The sequence below is a fragment of the Tenrec ecaudatus genome, chromosome 7 (genome assembly GCF_050624435.1).
Source record: "Tenrec ecaudatus isolate mTenEca1 chromosome 7, mTenEca1.hap1, whole genome shotgun sequence".
In the NCBI taxonomy this organism is placed as follows: Eukaryota; Metazoa; Chordata; class Mammalia; order Afrosoricida; family Tenrecidae; genus Tenrec; species Tenrec ecaudatus.
Genome location: NC_134536.1, coordinates 164674750 through 164689114, shown reverse-complemented (window position 1 = coordinate 164689114; position 14365 = coordinate 164674750). Strand labels below are relative to the sequence as shown.

General features: G+C 57.5%; 1 protein-coding gene across 1 annotated transcript; it reads left to right on the top strand.

Moving 5' to 3' along the window:
• Positions 1 to 556: 556 nt before the first annotated feature.
• MLN (motilin) lies at positions 557 to 12263 on the top strand. The gene is made up of 4 exons (XM_075553848.1): positions 557 to 673; positions 3495 to 3605; positions 6979 to 7069; positions 12241 to 12263. The coding sequence occupies exons 1-4, from the start codon at positions 557 to 559 to the stop codon at positions 12261 to 12263; spliced, it is 342 nt and encodes a 113-aa protein (XP_075409963.1).
• The last annotated feature ends 2102 nt before the right edge of the window (positions 12264 to 14365 follow it).

Genomic DNA, 14365 nt, shown 5'->3' with positions numbered 1-14365 from the left:
ACAGGCAGCTAGACAGGCTGTTGTAGAGGGGCTTGTTCCAGAGCCAGCCCACACACCCCCCCCCCCAGGGGTGGGACGCCACTGTCAAATCTCAGATGCTGCTCCAAGCTGAACTTTCCCATCTGGCTCTGCCTCCGCATGGGGAGGGGTCTCCGCCTTTGCCTCTGTGGGCCCAGGGGGAGCTGGGGTGGCCTGGGCCTACTCCCTTTAACATCCTACCTGGAGGGGGGAGTGGATGGGGGGGGGTGATGCATGCTTCTGCTGATGATCTAGTTCTTCCTCTGAGAGACAAGGTCCCTCCACCCTCATGAGTCTAACTGACCCCAGATAACGGGCCTGCAGCAAAGCCGAGCACCCCCTCTCAGGCGTGTGCCCTGGGCTGGGGTCCGGCCAGTGGTCTGTTCTCCCAGCTCCAAGCAGAGGGCGTGTGGACCTCCCCTGGGAAAGTCCAGCGCCAGGCCCAGGTCACATAGCTTCAGGCGGGATGGGGGCGTGACTGCCCATGACCTGCCCTTGGTGACAGCCCCCCCCCCCCCCGTCACTCTCCAGCTCCAGGATGGTGTCCCCGAAGGCCGTGGCTGCCCTGCTGGCGGTGCATGTGGCCGCCCTGCTGGCCTCCCGGGCGGAAGCCTATGTGCCCATCTTCACCTACAGCGAGCTCCAGAGGATGGAGGTGAGCCAACCCGTGGGCGGGGGCGCTGCCTCTCTGGCCCTGCCCTGGCGCTGGTCTCTCTGATGCACGGATTCTTTCCACAACAGAAGCGGCACCAAGGCGGGCCTAAGAACCCAAACCCAACATAACCCCAGCTCCAGCCCTGGCCCCAGCCCCTCCACTCCTTCCCTCAGAACCAAAAGCTCCCTACCACCGGGTCTGCTCCCACCCCTCACGACCCTGCAGGACAGGGTAGAACTGCCCCTGTGGGTTGTCGAGCCTGTGACTGTACGGGAGCAGACAGCCTCGTCTTTCTCCCACAGGGTGGCTGGTGGTTTCCGACAGCTGACCTTGCAGTTAGAAGCCCAACTCCTAGCCACGGCGCCACCCCGTTCCTCCACTCCTTCCCCAGCCACCCCCCAAAGGTGTCCATGGCTTTCCTGAGTGTCAGCTTTCCCCAACCCCTGCCCAGCCTCTGCAGGAAATTTTCAATTAACAAGCACATCAATATTTACGGAGGCGCTCTGCTGTGGGAGGCGCCCCTGGGCGCTCGGCCAGAGCAGACAGGGAAGTCTCAGACCCTCCCCTTGTCTCCAGTGAGCAGGCCGGGGAGCCAGGACAGCAACATATGAAAAATTAGCTAACAATAGAAGACAAAAGAGAGATGCCATGAGGCGGAACATGATTAATTGCCCAATAAGCGAGGCTGATCAGAAGTGCAGGGTTTGGATGAGGAAGAGAGCCATGTGGGTGGGGGGGGGGAGAAAACTTTCAGAAGCTTGCGGGGAAAGCGGAAAACTTGAGTGGGGGGCCTTGAGTGGTAAGGGGGAGGCCATGAGGGAAGGGAAGAGTCCTGGGAGGCAGGAGAGAAGGTAGCTGTCCATTCAGCCTGACACAGTCACCCTCTCTCTTGAGCCCAAGAGTCCCCCGAGGCGCGTGGGCAATGCTGCTGCTCTGAGCGGGCTGTAGACAGCTCACACACACGGAGCGGTGGGAGGAAGGCCTGGCACTCTGCACTGTCAAAGCCATCGTCAAGAAAGCCCTGTGGGCTGTCACGCGCGGTCTCAGATGGGGTGGCCGTGAGTTGGAATGCAACCTGGGCAGTGGGGACCAACCAAAACGGAAAGGCTGGATCTACTTTCCAGGGGCCTTTGCCTTTGGGCTTGAAGGGATTCTGAGTGTGTGTGTGTGTGTGTGTGTGTGTGTGTGTGTGTGTGTGTGTGTGACACTAGGAGCCCAGATGGCCCAGTGGGTTGAGCCTTGGGCTGCTCACCTTAAGGTCAGCAGTTGGAAACCACGAGCCTCTCCACTGCAGAGAGATGAGGCTTCTGCTCCCGTAAAGAGTTATGGTCTCGGGAGATCACAGGGGCAGTTCTAGCCTGTCCTATGGAGTCAGAATCGACTCGGTGACTGAGTTTGGTTTTGAGTTTGTGTAGGCACTAGGAGCCCTGGTGGGTACAGTGGGTTACGCGTTGGGCTGCTAGCCGCAAGGTCGGCAGTTCAAAGCCACGAGACTTTCTACTCCTTTAAAAAGTTACAGCCTTGGAAACCCACAGGGCAGTTGTACCCTGTCCTGCAGGGTCACTGTGAACCTGAATCCACTCTAGGACTGTGTGCAGGCACTGGGTTCTCTTTAGCTCAAGGAGGAGGAAGAGGACATGGCCTCTCATGGCCACCCTGCCCGAGAGCAAGGCTTCAGTAGGGACAGATGCAGGAAACTGGCCTGATGGAAGGTTCTTGTGGCCCCAGAATAGAGTCTATCCGTATCTACCCACTCTGTGTACAGGGAAGGCTCCGGATGCTGGGGAGACAGGGTCCTCTGCAGAGACCAGGCTGAGCCCAGCTCCCCTTTGGATGCAGGAACTGAAGCTGATAGGGCCGAGGCCTACACTCTTCCAAAGAGATGGCTGGCTGTCCTAGAATCACTGTATAACAGGCCATGCTGAGAGCAGGATCCCAAGAGTGTCATTAGCGAAGCCAATGGAAGTGGGTGCGTCGGAAGGCAGGAGAGCGGACACGCAGGATGCCAGGCCAGAAGGGGGTCTGGACAGCAACAGTCCGGCCCAGCAGAACACAAAAGGCAGCCAAGGGCACCTTGCGCCCATCTGCTCCGTGCCTTCCTCTCATAGTTGCCAGGCCCCGGGATTTGTATGGAGAAGCTGCAAACTCCCTCTGACATAATTCATCTCCCTGTCTCTCCTCCTATAAATCACCTCCCAGGGACTCCAAGTTCCCGGGCCACCCCATGGCGCCCTCACCGGCTAGGCTGTCTTGCTACCTTTTTTATAGCTCTCTCTGCTAAGAAAAACACATTTTCATACTTTATATGCATGAAGGGCGGCTATTATTTTCAGCATTTTAACTTAATTAACCGTAATAATCTGGGCACAACGTGTTAACTACAGAGAAACGGATTCTTCTTCAAGTTGGCCTCTTGGTGGGCACCAGGCAGGGCCACTCTAAACCCCCAGGAGTCTGAGTGTCCCCGGGGAGCAGACACCTGGGAGGAAGGGCTCTTTCCTCTTGGGGTCTGTGGGATGCTAACACCGGTTGGCACCTCCATTGAAAATGGGCCAGCCAACTGGGCCAGTTGTGGGCAGGCAGGTTTTGGGGTGCTCCATCGGTTTATGCCTGGTGACTGGTGATTGGAGCCCACCCAGCAGGTGGGGCCTGGCAATTGTGCACAAAGCCTACAGCCCAGGAAACACCTTGGGGCTCAGTCCCTGCCTCGGGGATGCCGGGGTCGCTGTGAGGCAGACTCAACGGTGTGAAGCTCGCTTTGTGTTGTGACGTGTTGCTGTGTTTTCTCTGGGTTGTGTTTGGTTTTATGCGGCGCCCCCAGGAGCAGGAGCGAGACAGAGGCCAGAAGAAATCCCTGCAGCAGAGGTCAGAGAAGGAGGTGTCCCTGGGCCCCACAGAGCCCTTGGAGGGAGAGGGAAGCAGACCGTTCAAGGTGAGCCGCACGGAGACGCTCTTGGGAGGCTGGTTCCGGAGGGCCGGGCCAGGGCCAGGAAGCCAGGCCTGCCAAGGAAAATTGTAAGACAGCAGTGAGCAGAGTGTCCAGGCAGCCGCTTCCCCCTGGCAGGAGCATATGAGCACCAACCAGGAGGCAAGTAGACCGTGTGGGCCCCAAAGGAAAAGAGAGAGAGACGGCTTGGATGGAGATGAGCCAGGGAAGATGCAAGTGCTGGAAGGAGGGAGAAGGAACCCAGAGCCCCTGCTCAGGATGCACCTGGTGGCCAGAGTCTGCTGAGAGATGCAGGGAGGAGGCCAGCCAGCTGAGGCGGGCAGGCTCTGGGCCCAGGCACTACGGCTAGAACTGGATCTGCCCTGACTTAGAAAAACCTCAGGCAGCAGCAGGCAGGGACAGTCAATGGAGGGCATCCAATCTTGCCTTTTAATTTCCCAGTCTCCTTGATTCACCCAATGGATATTTATCGAGCCCCTACTATGTGCAAAGGAGTCCCCGAGGGGCACAAACCTTTAACACGCTCATCTCAGAAGAGAGGCCTGCCTGACAATCCACTTCCAAAGCAACCAGCCATTGCGCACCCGACGAAGCACTGCCCGCCCACCCGTGCAGACGCTCCCGGCGGCCGTGAGTCAGGTCTAGGGGGCGACTGGTCACTGTGCAAGCCACTGGGGCCACAGCGGTGAGCAGAGCCCTGGGGGAGACAGAACACAAAGAGGGTCACCCTTCTCAGCTGCAGAGCAGTGTGAAGTTCAAGGCCTCCTCGCTCAGCTGCTGGTGAAGAAAATCAGGGACGCAGTGGCCGGCCAGCGGCTGAGACCCAGCAGCCACTTGGAGGAGACTGTCAAGGTGGACAGTCTGAGCAACCCTAAGGGACGGCCCTGCCCTGTCCTGCTGGGCCGCTGTGAGCCGGCGCCAACTCAGTGGCAGTGGTTTGGGGTTGTTGATGGTTCTTAGCAACCAGGCGGCTTCAAAAAGTCCGTGGAGATATTGCAGTCTCTTTCGACTCCCAGTTCCCAGGAGCCTATGGGAGGCCCTCACGGACGACAGGTGCTGGGGAGGCAAACAAAGCGAGAAAAGGAGACGAGGTGGTCGGTTTTTCATAGAAGGGCCTGAACCACAGTGTAGGAATAGCAAGGCCTAGAGAGCAGGGAGCCACCCACAGCTGTGGGAAGGACTAGCCAGAGGCAGAGGCGCTGTGAAAGAGCCGAGTGGTGGGGGGAGAGGAGACCAGAGGGAGACTGAAGGGCCCAGGGAGTCAGAGGACTTGCACCCTGCTCAGGTAGGAGCTGAGGGGCTCTTGGGGAGGGGCATGTCCGGTTTGCATCCTGTGGCTGGATGGAGACCAGCTCTGAGCAGCAGGAAGTCCGAGGGAGCCGAGGGAGGCAGCTGCAGCCTTACCTGAGACCAGCCCGTGGTGGTGGTGGAGGTGGTTGTGGTGGTGGTGGTGGTGGTGGTGGTGGTGGTGGTGGTGGTGGTGGTGGTGGTGGTGGTGGTGGTGGTGGTGGAGGTGGAGGTGGTGGTGGTGGTGGAGGTGGTGGTGGTGGTGGTGGTGGTGGTGGTGGTGGTGGTGGTGGTGGTGGAGGTGGAGGTGGTGGTGGTGGAGGTGGTGGTGGTGGTGGAGGTGGTGGTGGTGGTGGTGGTGGTGGTGGTGGTGGTGGTGGTGGTGGTGGTGGAGGTGGAGGTGGAGGTGGAGGTGGTGGTGGTGGAGGTGGTGGAGGTGGTGGTGGTGGAGGTGGTGGAGGTGGTGGTGGAGGTGGTGGTGGTGGTGGTGGCGGCGGTGGTGATGGGCGAGCTCTTGGGGAATCGAAGTCCACAGGTTGTAGCTGTGGAAAGAAGGAGCGAAGTAAAAGCTGACTTCCAGAGTTGCGTCTGGACCGCCTGCAAACCCCGAGGCAGCGAAACCTGAGTGGGGAGGGACTCTTGGGTGGGAAGCGGACCCAGAGGTCAGGTTGGGCCTGTCAGGCAGCCACGTGGGGGCACTGCACAGGCAGGTGGATGTCTGAGTCTTCGGTCCAGAGAGAGGTGGGGCTTGCTAGGGACAGCAGTGTGCGAACCATGGGCGGTTGGGTGGCACTTAAAGCCAGGGCAGGATGCGCTCTCTGAGCGTGGACGTGGGCGGAGGACGGGTGAAATGAGGCAACAGAGAACAGAAGTCACACTCTATTCCCAGCTGGATGGAGCAGGGCCTTGACACCTCTTGCCTCCCACTGGACATCTGGACCAGGGGTAATCCCTCCCACCTTCAGGTGGCCCCTGCACGCTGTCTATAGGCATAGCAAGGTCAGAGGTCAGGGTGCAGCGTAGAGGGTGACCCAGGGGCTGTCCCTAAACTCAGCAGGCCGGGGCTCTTTTTCTTCCCCACGCCTCTCAACAACACTTCCTGGGGCATCAGGGGAGGCAGAGCTGGGAGGGCGTCCCACGAGGAGGGGAATGTGACAGCAATATTCACCCTGCACCTGAGACCGAGTTCATGGCACTCATTCGAGGTCTCAAGGGCACACGGACATCTGGCACCGCGTCCTTCTCAGGAGGCTGGGGTCTCCCTGGAACCGGGCACCAGAGCAGGGCAGGGACCCGTTGTGGGCAAGCCAGAGAGCATCCTCATTTTGAAGTGAGGTAACAGAGGCATTGCCACAGCAAGGGCATGCCATGGTTGCGAACACGCCCCAGAGAGCCCTCTCAGGAAGCAGCCAGTCCCCAGCTGCAAGGATCTGGCAGGAGGCCGGGAGTGGGCACTGGGACGTCTCTGTCCCAGCCAGCCAGTTTGCTGGGTTCTCAGGGATGGGGGGCAGGGAGGAGGGACGCTGTGACACCAGTCAGCCTGACTGCAGCAGCCTCCCCTGGCACGGAGCTAGGCCGGCCATGGTGCCTGCCCCCTTGGGGCAAGGGCCAGTGGGCACAGCCTCTAGGTAAAGGGCTTGGGTTTAGCGTCTATTCCCGGGCTGCTCTCTTCCTGTGGCCTGGAGCCAGGACTTGACCTCACTGTGTCTGTCTTCACATCTGCAAACTGGGAACAGCTACTGTCCCTGCTGCGCAGGATCATGGAGAGGCTTCCCATTGTTGGTCAAGCCCTTAGCGGGGTGCTGAGGCTAGAACTAGGGGGAGGGGGGCGCCCACCCCTCCGACTGAGCCGCGTCCTCAGGGAGAGGTCTGCTCATCCTCGGGGGCAGGGCTCAGAGGCTCCCCCTAGCGAGATTCCCAGAGAGCCCCACAGGTCTCAGGTGCGGGAGAGTGGGGTCTCCTGCCCGGCCGAGTGGCTCCCAGGGGCCCCTCCTGCCACCTGTTGGGCAGCTGGGGGTTAACGGTGCCCTCCTCGCCTCTCCTTTCTTGTTAACGCTGGCTTATTTCACAGCTGACTGCGCCCATGGAAATTGGAATAAGGATGAACTCCAGGCAGCTGGAAAAGTACCGGGCCGCCCTGGAAGGGCTGCTGAGAGAGGTAGGCGCCGCCGCCGTCCCGTGTCCCCCGCCCACCCTGTGGCTGATATTCCAGGCGCACCGGCTGAGCAGGGTTCGGGACAGCAATTTGTTTTGCCCAGCTTTACACTTGAGAACATTAAGCTGTCTTCTCCCACGGGGCGCTCCACCCCCACCCTGTCTCAGAGCAGAACCTAATCACAGATAGCATGCTGATGGCGCTGGCGGCAGCCGGTGCGGGTGGCGGGTATTCGCTGGTGACTGTTGTCTCCTAAAGGCCTCCTCACCCCTTCAGGCCTGCCCCTGGAATGCCTCTCTGGCTGAGGACCACTGTCCCAGCCCTCCTCCCTGCCCACCTCCCTCCCCATCTCAGACCACCCCACTGGGCTGGCAGGTGCATGCTGCAGTCAGTCACCACAGCCTAGCCCCGGTCCTGAGCCCCACTAGTTCGTGGTTCAAAGCCAGATCTGGGCTGACAAACAGCCACGAATTACTTTTCATGGTCCCCAGGAGGAGGAGGAGGGGAGGGAGGGAGGGAGGAGAGCAGGGGAGGGGAGGGGGCCGAGGGCTCTTAGAGATGGAGGAAATTAGAGACTAAATGACTCGCCCCAGGCTACGGAGGGAAAAAAGCAGCCGCAGAGCTTCCGGAAGCCTAGCCCAAACCCCCACCCCACCTGCGGTTCAGGGTGTCCCTCCCCCTCGGATCTGCAGGGCTGGATGGCAGTGTGGTGTCAGCCTAGGACCCGCTGACACTCTTCCTGGGCAAGCCCCCTTTGCTTTTCTCCCCCAGCAGCTGAGGAAGGAGTCCTGCTGGGGGAAGGAGGAGGCCTGAGCCAGCCAGCCAGGCGCCCCCACCCACACCCAGTGAGACCCTGAACTTGACACTGCCCTGCAGCTGAGCTGGGAAAGAAAACACCTCCTTCACCCCCACCCCCACCCCTACCCCGACAGCAAATAAAGCATGGACCGTACAGAAATGACTCCTTTATTTAATGTTTTAATTTCCAAAGGGCAGGCTCGGGTCATTGGAAATGGAAGTGCACGCACACACACGCACTCACACAAAGCCCTGGGGACTTGGTTGCCCACAGTGCAGATGCTAGCAGAATGGGTGCCTCCTGGACGTTCTAGGTTCAAATGGGACGCTGCTGTGGCTGCTGGGTACCCTGGTGGGCCCGACCCCTAAGGGCCCTCTGCGGCAGTAGAGCTTCCCATGGGCTACTCCATAGATTGGCCCCCACCCACCCACGGCTGCTGGGTGGCTCAAACTGGCAGCCTTCGGGCTGGGTGACAGCTTCACCACGATGCCACCAGGGCTCCGTTACATGTTATGTTAGACTCATCCCGTCGTAAGCTTTGGGGCAGCCTTCTCACTGTGAGCGAGGACACCGAGGCCCGAGTCACAGGACAAGGACTGGAATTCAGGTCCCTGCATTTAATGAGCAGCCGACAAGCTGGAGGTACCTAATGGGCCAGAAGATTGTAAGGCCCTGTCACTCAGCCCCTCGCTGAGCAACTTCTAACCAGCCCTTTAGCCTCAATGAGCCTTTGCAAAAGCAAGGTGGTAAGATCTGCCCAGAGAGCTGGCGACGGAGGTGCCAGCAGTGAGCAAACGACCATTCTTATTACCACCTTGTGAGACTGCCTGCTCCCGCCGCAGCACAATCAGCCAGCCAACCCACTTATTTCTGCCTCCTAAACAAAAACTGGCTGGGAAATTTTATTCTCATTTTAATTGAACATTAATGAACGTTCATTTATTTATAAGCTGGGGTCAGTCACTGGGGTCCTTCGCAACCCAGCCCTCTACTCCCCTACCCTGCAAACACACCCCAACCTCTGTAAGGGCTTAGCCACAATAGTAAAACAAATGGAGGCAGGGGGCTGCAGGGGGGCATGTGGGAACAGAAGAGCAAACGGGAATTACAGTGCATGCGACCGATCGGGAGTCTCTGGATCCAGGCCACCCCCTGGCTCTAACATGCTCCAAAGCCCCATGGGGCACAGATTGTGTGTCCTTCCCTCACCCCCTCCACCCCCATAATGCTGACCTTCCCGCTATCAGCAGGGGGTGCCCCAGGAATGTCTCCTAAGATCTGAAAGCCCCTGACTCAGGGGGACCCTAATACCCATCGCAACGGAATACAATGCTATCTGGTCCTGAGCCATCCCCATGGTCAGCTGCAGATCCATAGGCTTTTTTCCTGGTGGACTTTCAGCTGTAGACCACCAGGCCTTTCTTCCTAGTCTGTCTGATTCAGCACCATCACAGCATGCCGGACTTCACTTAACAGACCCGTGGGAGCTGTGCAGGCAACGGTCCTGGCCAGGAATTGAACCCGGGTCTCCTGCGTGGAAGGCAAGGATTGTACCAGCGAACCACCACCACTACCTTCATACCAGTTGCTGTTGCAGCTACTCCAGCCTGCTGCGAGACCCTGTGCATGTCAGACTGGAACTAGGGGCCCACAGAATTTGTTCAACAGCTAATTTGCTTGCCCCCCCCCTCAAAACCCAAACTCACTGCCATTGAATCATTAGCCAACAACCATAATCAAACCCACAGGGCAGGGTAGACCTGCCCTCACCCCGTGAGTTTCCAAGACTGTAACTTCTTAGAGTAAGGAAAGCACCCATCTTTCAAACTAGTGGTTTTGAACTGCTGACCTAGCAGTTAGCAACCCAACTCGCAACCACTACACCACCAGGGTTCCTGACTCACTTGGCAGTAGATGACCAGGCCTTTCTCTGAGGCTCCTCTAGGTGGACTGGAACCTCGCATCGAACAGCAAGAGCATTAGCCCAACCAGGGACCCCAAGAGTTAAATCTCAGAGGCGGCGTGCAGGGAGCTAGGGCCCCCAGGGGGAGATTTTAGTTGAGGTGGCCGGTGCTTCTAAAACCAGGAATTGGTCCAGTCACCAGAGTGCCTAGGAAGGGAAAGAGTGCCATCTGGTCCCCAGAGAAGCCCTGTTCCACGGCCAGGCTGCAGTCCAGCTGCCTCCCCTCTCCTCCGTCTCCTCCCCTCCCCTCTCCCCTGCAGCCTGTGCAGCTACGGACATCTGTATGCACAGCATCCGCCCGCTGCTGCTTAGAAGTGCCGGCTCTTTCTTCTCTCTGTTTCCTTCCCCCGCCACTGTCCGATTTCTCACAATCGGCTCAAATCATTCTTTTTTTGCCAGCCAGCTTCTCTGAAGTTTCCGGGACAGCAGCCTCGATTGCGTACCGGGGAAGCACATAGCCCCTGGAAGAAATTAAAATCAGGAGGTGGGGCTGGAAGCGAGGTGGATCTCCGTGAGAGAGCCCAGGTTTTCACCAAACAGAAGGGAGCAAAGGGACGCGTGCCTGGCGAGAGCGAGGGGGACTGGAACACCAGCAGGGGTTTGGGGCAGGGGACCAAGGCCAGCACTGGTCACCCCCTGCCGGGCCTTGGGCTAGGCCAGGAGAGGGCCAGACGCTGCACAGCAGGGACAGACACAGACAGGCTGGCCTTCCTCCAGAAGGTCCCTGATCACACCCAACAGGGACCACGGGTACATCACAGGCCGGCTGGAGCTGAGCTTCAGAAGACGTGGAGATGATGAGGCATTTTCTCAGGACCCACCTCCGTGTGATTCTGTAATTACCGAGCTAACGTGGATTTGCCATGAAATTGAACAGTTTAAAGCAGAGCTTAATTGCCAGATATCGGTACTCTGTAATTTAGTATAATCTAATCATGGACAAAGCCCAAAAGAAGATGTCCGGGAAGCCTGCGGCTTCGCTTCATCCACCGTTTGTTATTGACATGGTGGGCTGTGCCCTGGTTGATTGGCCCCAAACGTGTGTGTATGTGTGTGTGTTGATTGAGGGGTGTCATCCCTCCAGCTCAAACCTGAGTCCCGCAGGGCACCCACTTTGCCCGCTCCCATGTGGAATAGCAGGGTGGGTTGCCCGCCCAGGGCGGGCGGATCAAGGTTGCGCCCCGTGCCCGTGCTGGAGTGTCATCGTTGAGGACCTGAGAAATGCACACAGGGCTTTTTGGGGAGTAGGAGGAGGATGGAACCCACTAAAAAATTGATGGCCGTGAGGATAAGGCTCAACTGAGATGGAGGGAGGTCAGCAGGACAGAGGGCTGCGTGGCAGGCTCCCGACCGACCGGAATTCGAGCGAGGTCCACCCTGGGCGGCCTCCCCGCTGCGCACCGCGAGGACAGACGTGGTTACTAAGTAGCCGCAGAGGCTGCAGGCAGCATCCCTCTTTTGTCTTTAATAAATCAGGAAGGCCGGCTGCAGCTTAAGCCGCTCACCTAAAAAAACCCGCAGCAGAGGGAGGCGAACGAAGGCGGGCAGGGCAGCCTGACTCAGCAAGGTGGCGCTTTTCTTTCAAGTCCCACGGAAGCGCCAACCAGGTCCTGAACCAGGCGCTTGGTGGCCTACGTGGCCTGATGCCTGACCCTTCAGAAGGAAATGCGGACTCGCATGGGCAGGAGAGGATTTCACTAAAATAGGGGTGGGCCTCACGGAAGGGTCACTGGGAGGAAACAGTCAGGGTGCAGGGTAGCAACGATGAAACATACAACTTTCCTCTAGTTCCTAAATGCTTCCTCTTCCCACTATCAATGATCCCACTTCTACCTTGCAAGTTTGGCTAGACCAGAGAATGTACACTGGTACAGATAGGAACGGGAAACACAGGGAATCCAGGACAGATGATCCCTTCAGGACCAGTGCTGAGAGTGGCAATACCAGGAGGGTGGAAGGAGGGTGGGTTGGAAAGGGGGAACCGATTACAAGGATCTACATGTGACCTCCTCCCTGGGGGATGGACAACAGAGAAGTAGGTGGAGGGAGACGTCGGACAGTGTAAGACATGACAAAATAATAGTTTATAAATTGTCAAAGGTTCATGAGGGAGGGGGGAGGGAGGAGGAAGGGGGAAAGTGGGGAGCCGATGCCAGGGGCTTAAGTGGATAGCAAATGTTTTGAGAATGATGAGGGCAATGAATGTACAAATGTGCTTTACACAATTGATGTGTGTACGGATTGTAATAAGAGTTGTATGAGCCCCTAATAAAATGATTTTTAAAAGAAATATATTTCACAATATATAATTTTTTTAATTTTTCAATGGCTAAAAAAATAAATCAATAAAACAAGGGATTGCTGGTGGAGGGCCAAGCGGCAGCGAACAGAAATCAGGGCCAGCCTGGAGCCAGAGTCCCTGAGCACAGTAGGGCCTGAGGCTTGGGAGGAACCAACAATGGACAGTGTCGGTTGGCAGCAGTGCTGTGAGGCGGGTCAGGGAAGCCTTCCTGCGCGAATTCCCGCGGCAGCCTTCCTTGCCTGGGTGCCTGTTAGCATGTACGTCATCCAAGGCTTGTAGGACCCAGCAAGACAGGGCCATCGACTGCCAAAAGCCACCGTGGCTCTGGGTAACCGGGCAACCAAAGGTCACGGTGGCCAACATGATGGGCTCTAAGTTAGAGGGGGAGGAGCCCCATGGGTGCAATGGTTCAGACACAGCTGCTAAGGGAACAGCTGGCGGTTCAAAGCCACCCAGCAGCTCTGTGGGAGGAAGAGGTGGCCATCTGATCCGATAAAGATTACAGCCTAGACAACTCGACAGGACATTCCACTCGCAATGTGGGTTCGCTATGAATTACCATCCACTCAACTGCAGGGGAGCCAGCAGGGTACCGAGGAGGGAGGCTGTGGGTCATTTGGTCCTGGGTCTGTGCCTCAGCGGCACTGGCCCCAAACACCAAGAAGGCCCTGCAGGTGGTCTGCTCTGTGGACCTCCTCTGGGGGCGGGCTGTGGTTCAGAACCTATGTCTGAATTGCCCTGCAATCCATTGTGCTGCACTAGGCCGTAACTCTGGGCAGCGCTGTACCGTTAACTTTGTTTAAGCGTCAGTCTTAGAACACACAGGGCTAGTATTGATGCCGAAAGGCTCGTTCTTTAGATATTGAACTGTACAGCTGCAAGGAGTTGCACAGACGTTACCAACTCATTTGTCATGCAAACAGTGCTTTCAGAAAGAAATAAAATACTGTTATGTGGTCTATGTGTTAGGCAATCACTATATCAAATTCGTGGCATTCCGCGCAAACACAGGCAGAGAAAAAGAAAACACTTGGTGAGAGGAATCACACCACATGGGAGCTGCTAAGCCGGGGAGCCCAACAATGAAGCCGGACCAAGCCGAGGCTGTCATTTTCCAGAGCAGTCGGGGCCAGTGCCGCATCCTCCCATGTACAGGAATTGGCAAGGATGCAAAACACCAGCCCAGGGCCCCTGCCCAAGCTCCCGGGAGACAGGTGGGGGCTACTCTGAGGGTACACACAGGGAGCTCAGGCCCAGGAAGGAAGGAGAATTAAACGGGAAGGAGCGAGACAGACTGGAAGCTGCAGTAAACGCTTCGGCAAGGGAGCTGCTGGGGGGGTGTCGAAGGCATCCTAAAGAAGGGCGGAGGTGGTGTCCTCGCCCAGGGACACAGGTCGTTATGGGACCATCGGTGCTATGCCAATGGAGGATCACCACATCAGATCACAAGATGGAAGGGGACTGCGCCCAAACGGCCACAGCACATTATTACAGACCTGCTCAAACACGGCATCACAAGACTGCCCCGCCACTGAAAATCACGCCCCCCGTCGAGCTGACGCACAACCTTAACCCTCACAGCCGGTGTCACGCTTGCCTGGCACCTCAGTGTGCGTTACTGTGAAACACAGACAGCTATTTTTCACTCAGGTCAGAAATGTGAAATGTCAGTGAGTGAGATGGTCAGTAGCACAGTAGCCCTGTTTCCACGCTTCCCTTCGGGGGTTCCTGGCTAAGCGCCTTCATGGGAGGGAAAACGGTGTCCTGTGGGAGTCTCCACACAGCCCTGCCACTGCAAACACAGGTAAGGGTAAAATGCACCTGCGCTAGGCACCGGTCTAAGCACTTTGCACTCTGATCTCACAACTCTCTGAAATGTACTGCAAATAGACATCTTCGTGGGATGGGATTGCTTATCTGATAGAGGCAGAGATGGGATTCAAAATCAAACCATCTGGCTCTGTAGCCCATAACAAGTTAAGGCAACAGGGCTGTGTGCTTCTGAGCTCTCTAGCACAGCTCTGGCCACTGGGATCCCACTACCCAGATACACGATTGCCTCGGGGAGCCAAACAGCTCACTTGAGCCCAAAGTCAGGTAGGCTCTTTGTGGGGACCAGCCCACAACTGAACGGGCACTGAGCAGCAGTGGTGTAATTTTAGGAAGGAAAGAGACGGAAAGAAGGGGCACAGGGGCTCACCTTTCCTGATGTCAGGATCAAGAGGGCAAATGTATTTTC

Coding starts and splice junctions, on each gene's coding strand:
- MLN (XM_075553848.1), top strand. CDS start 557: ATGGTGTCCCCGAAGGCCGTGGCTGCCCTGCTGGCGGTGCATGTGGCC. Junction 3,606..6,978: donor AGGGAAGCAGACCGTTCAAG/GTGAGCCGCACG, acceptor CTTATTTCACAG/CTGACTGCGCCCATGGAAAT. Junction 7,070..12,240: donor AGGGCTGCTGAGAGAGGTAG/GCGCCGCCGCCG, acceptor CTGGAGCCAGAG/TCCCTGAGCACAGTAGGGCC.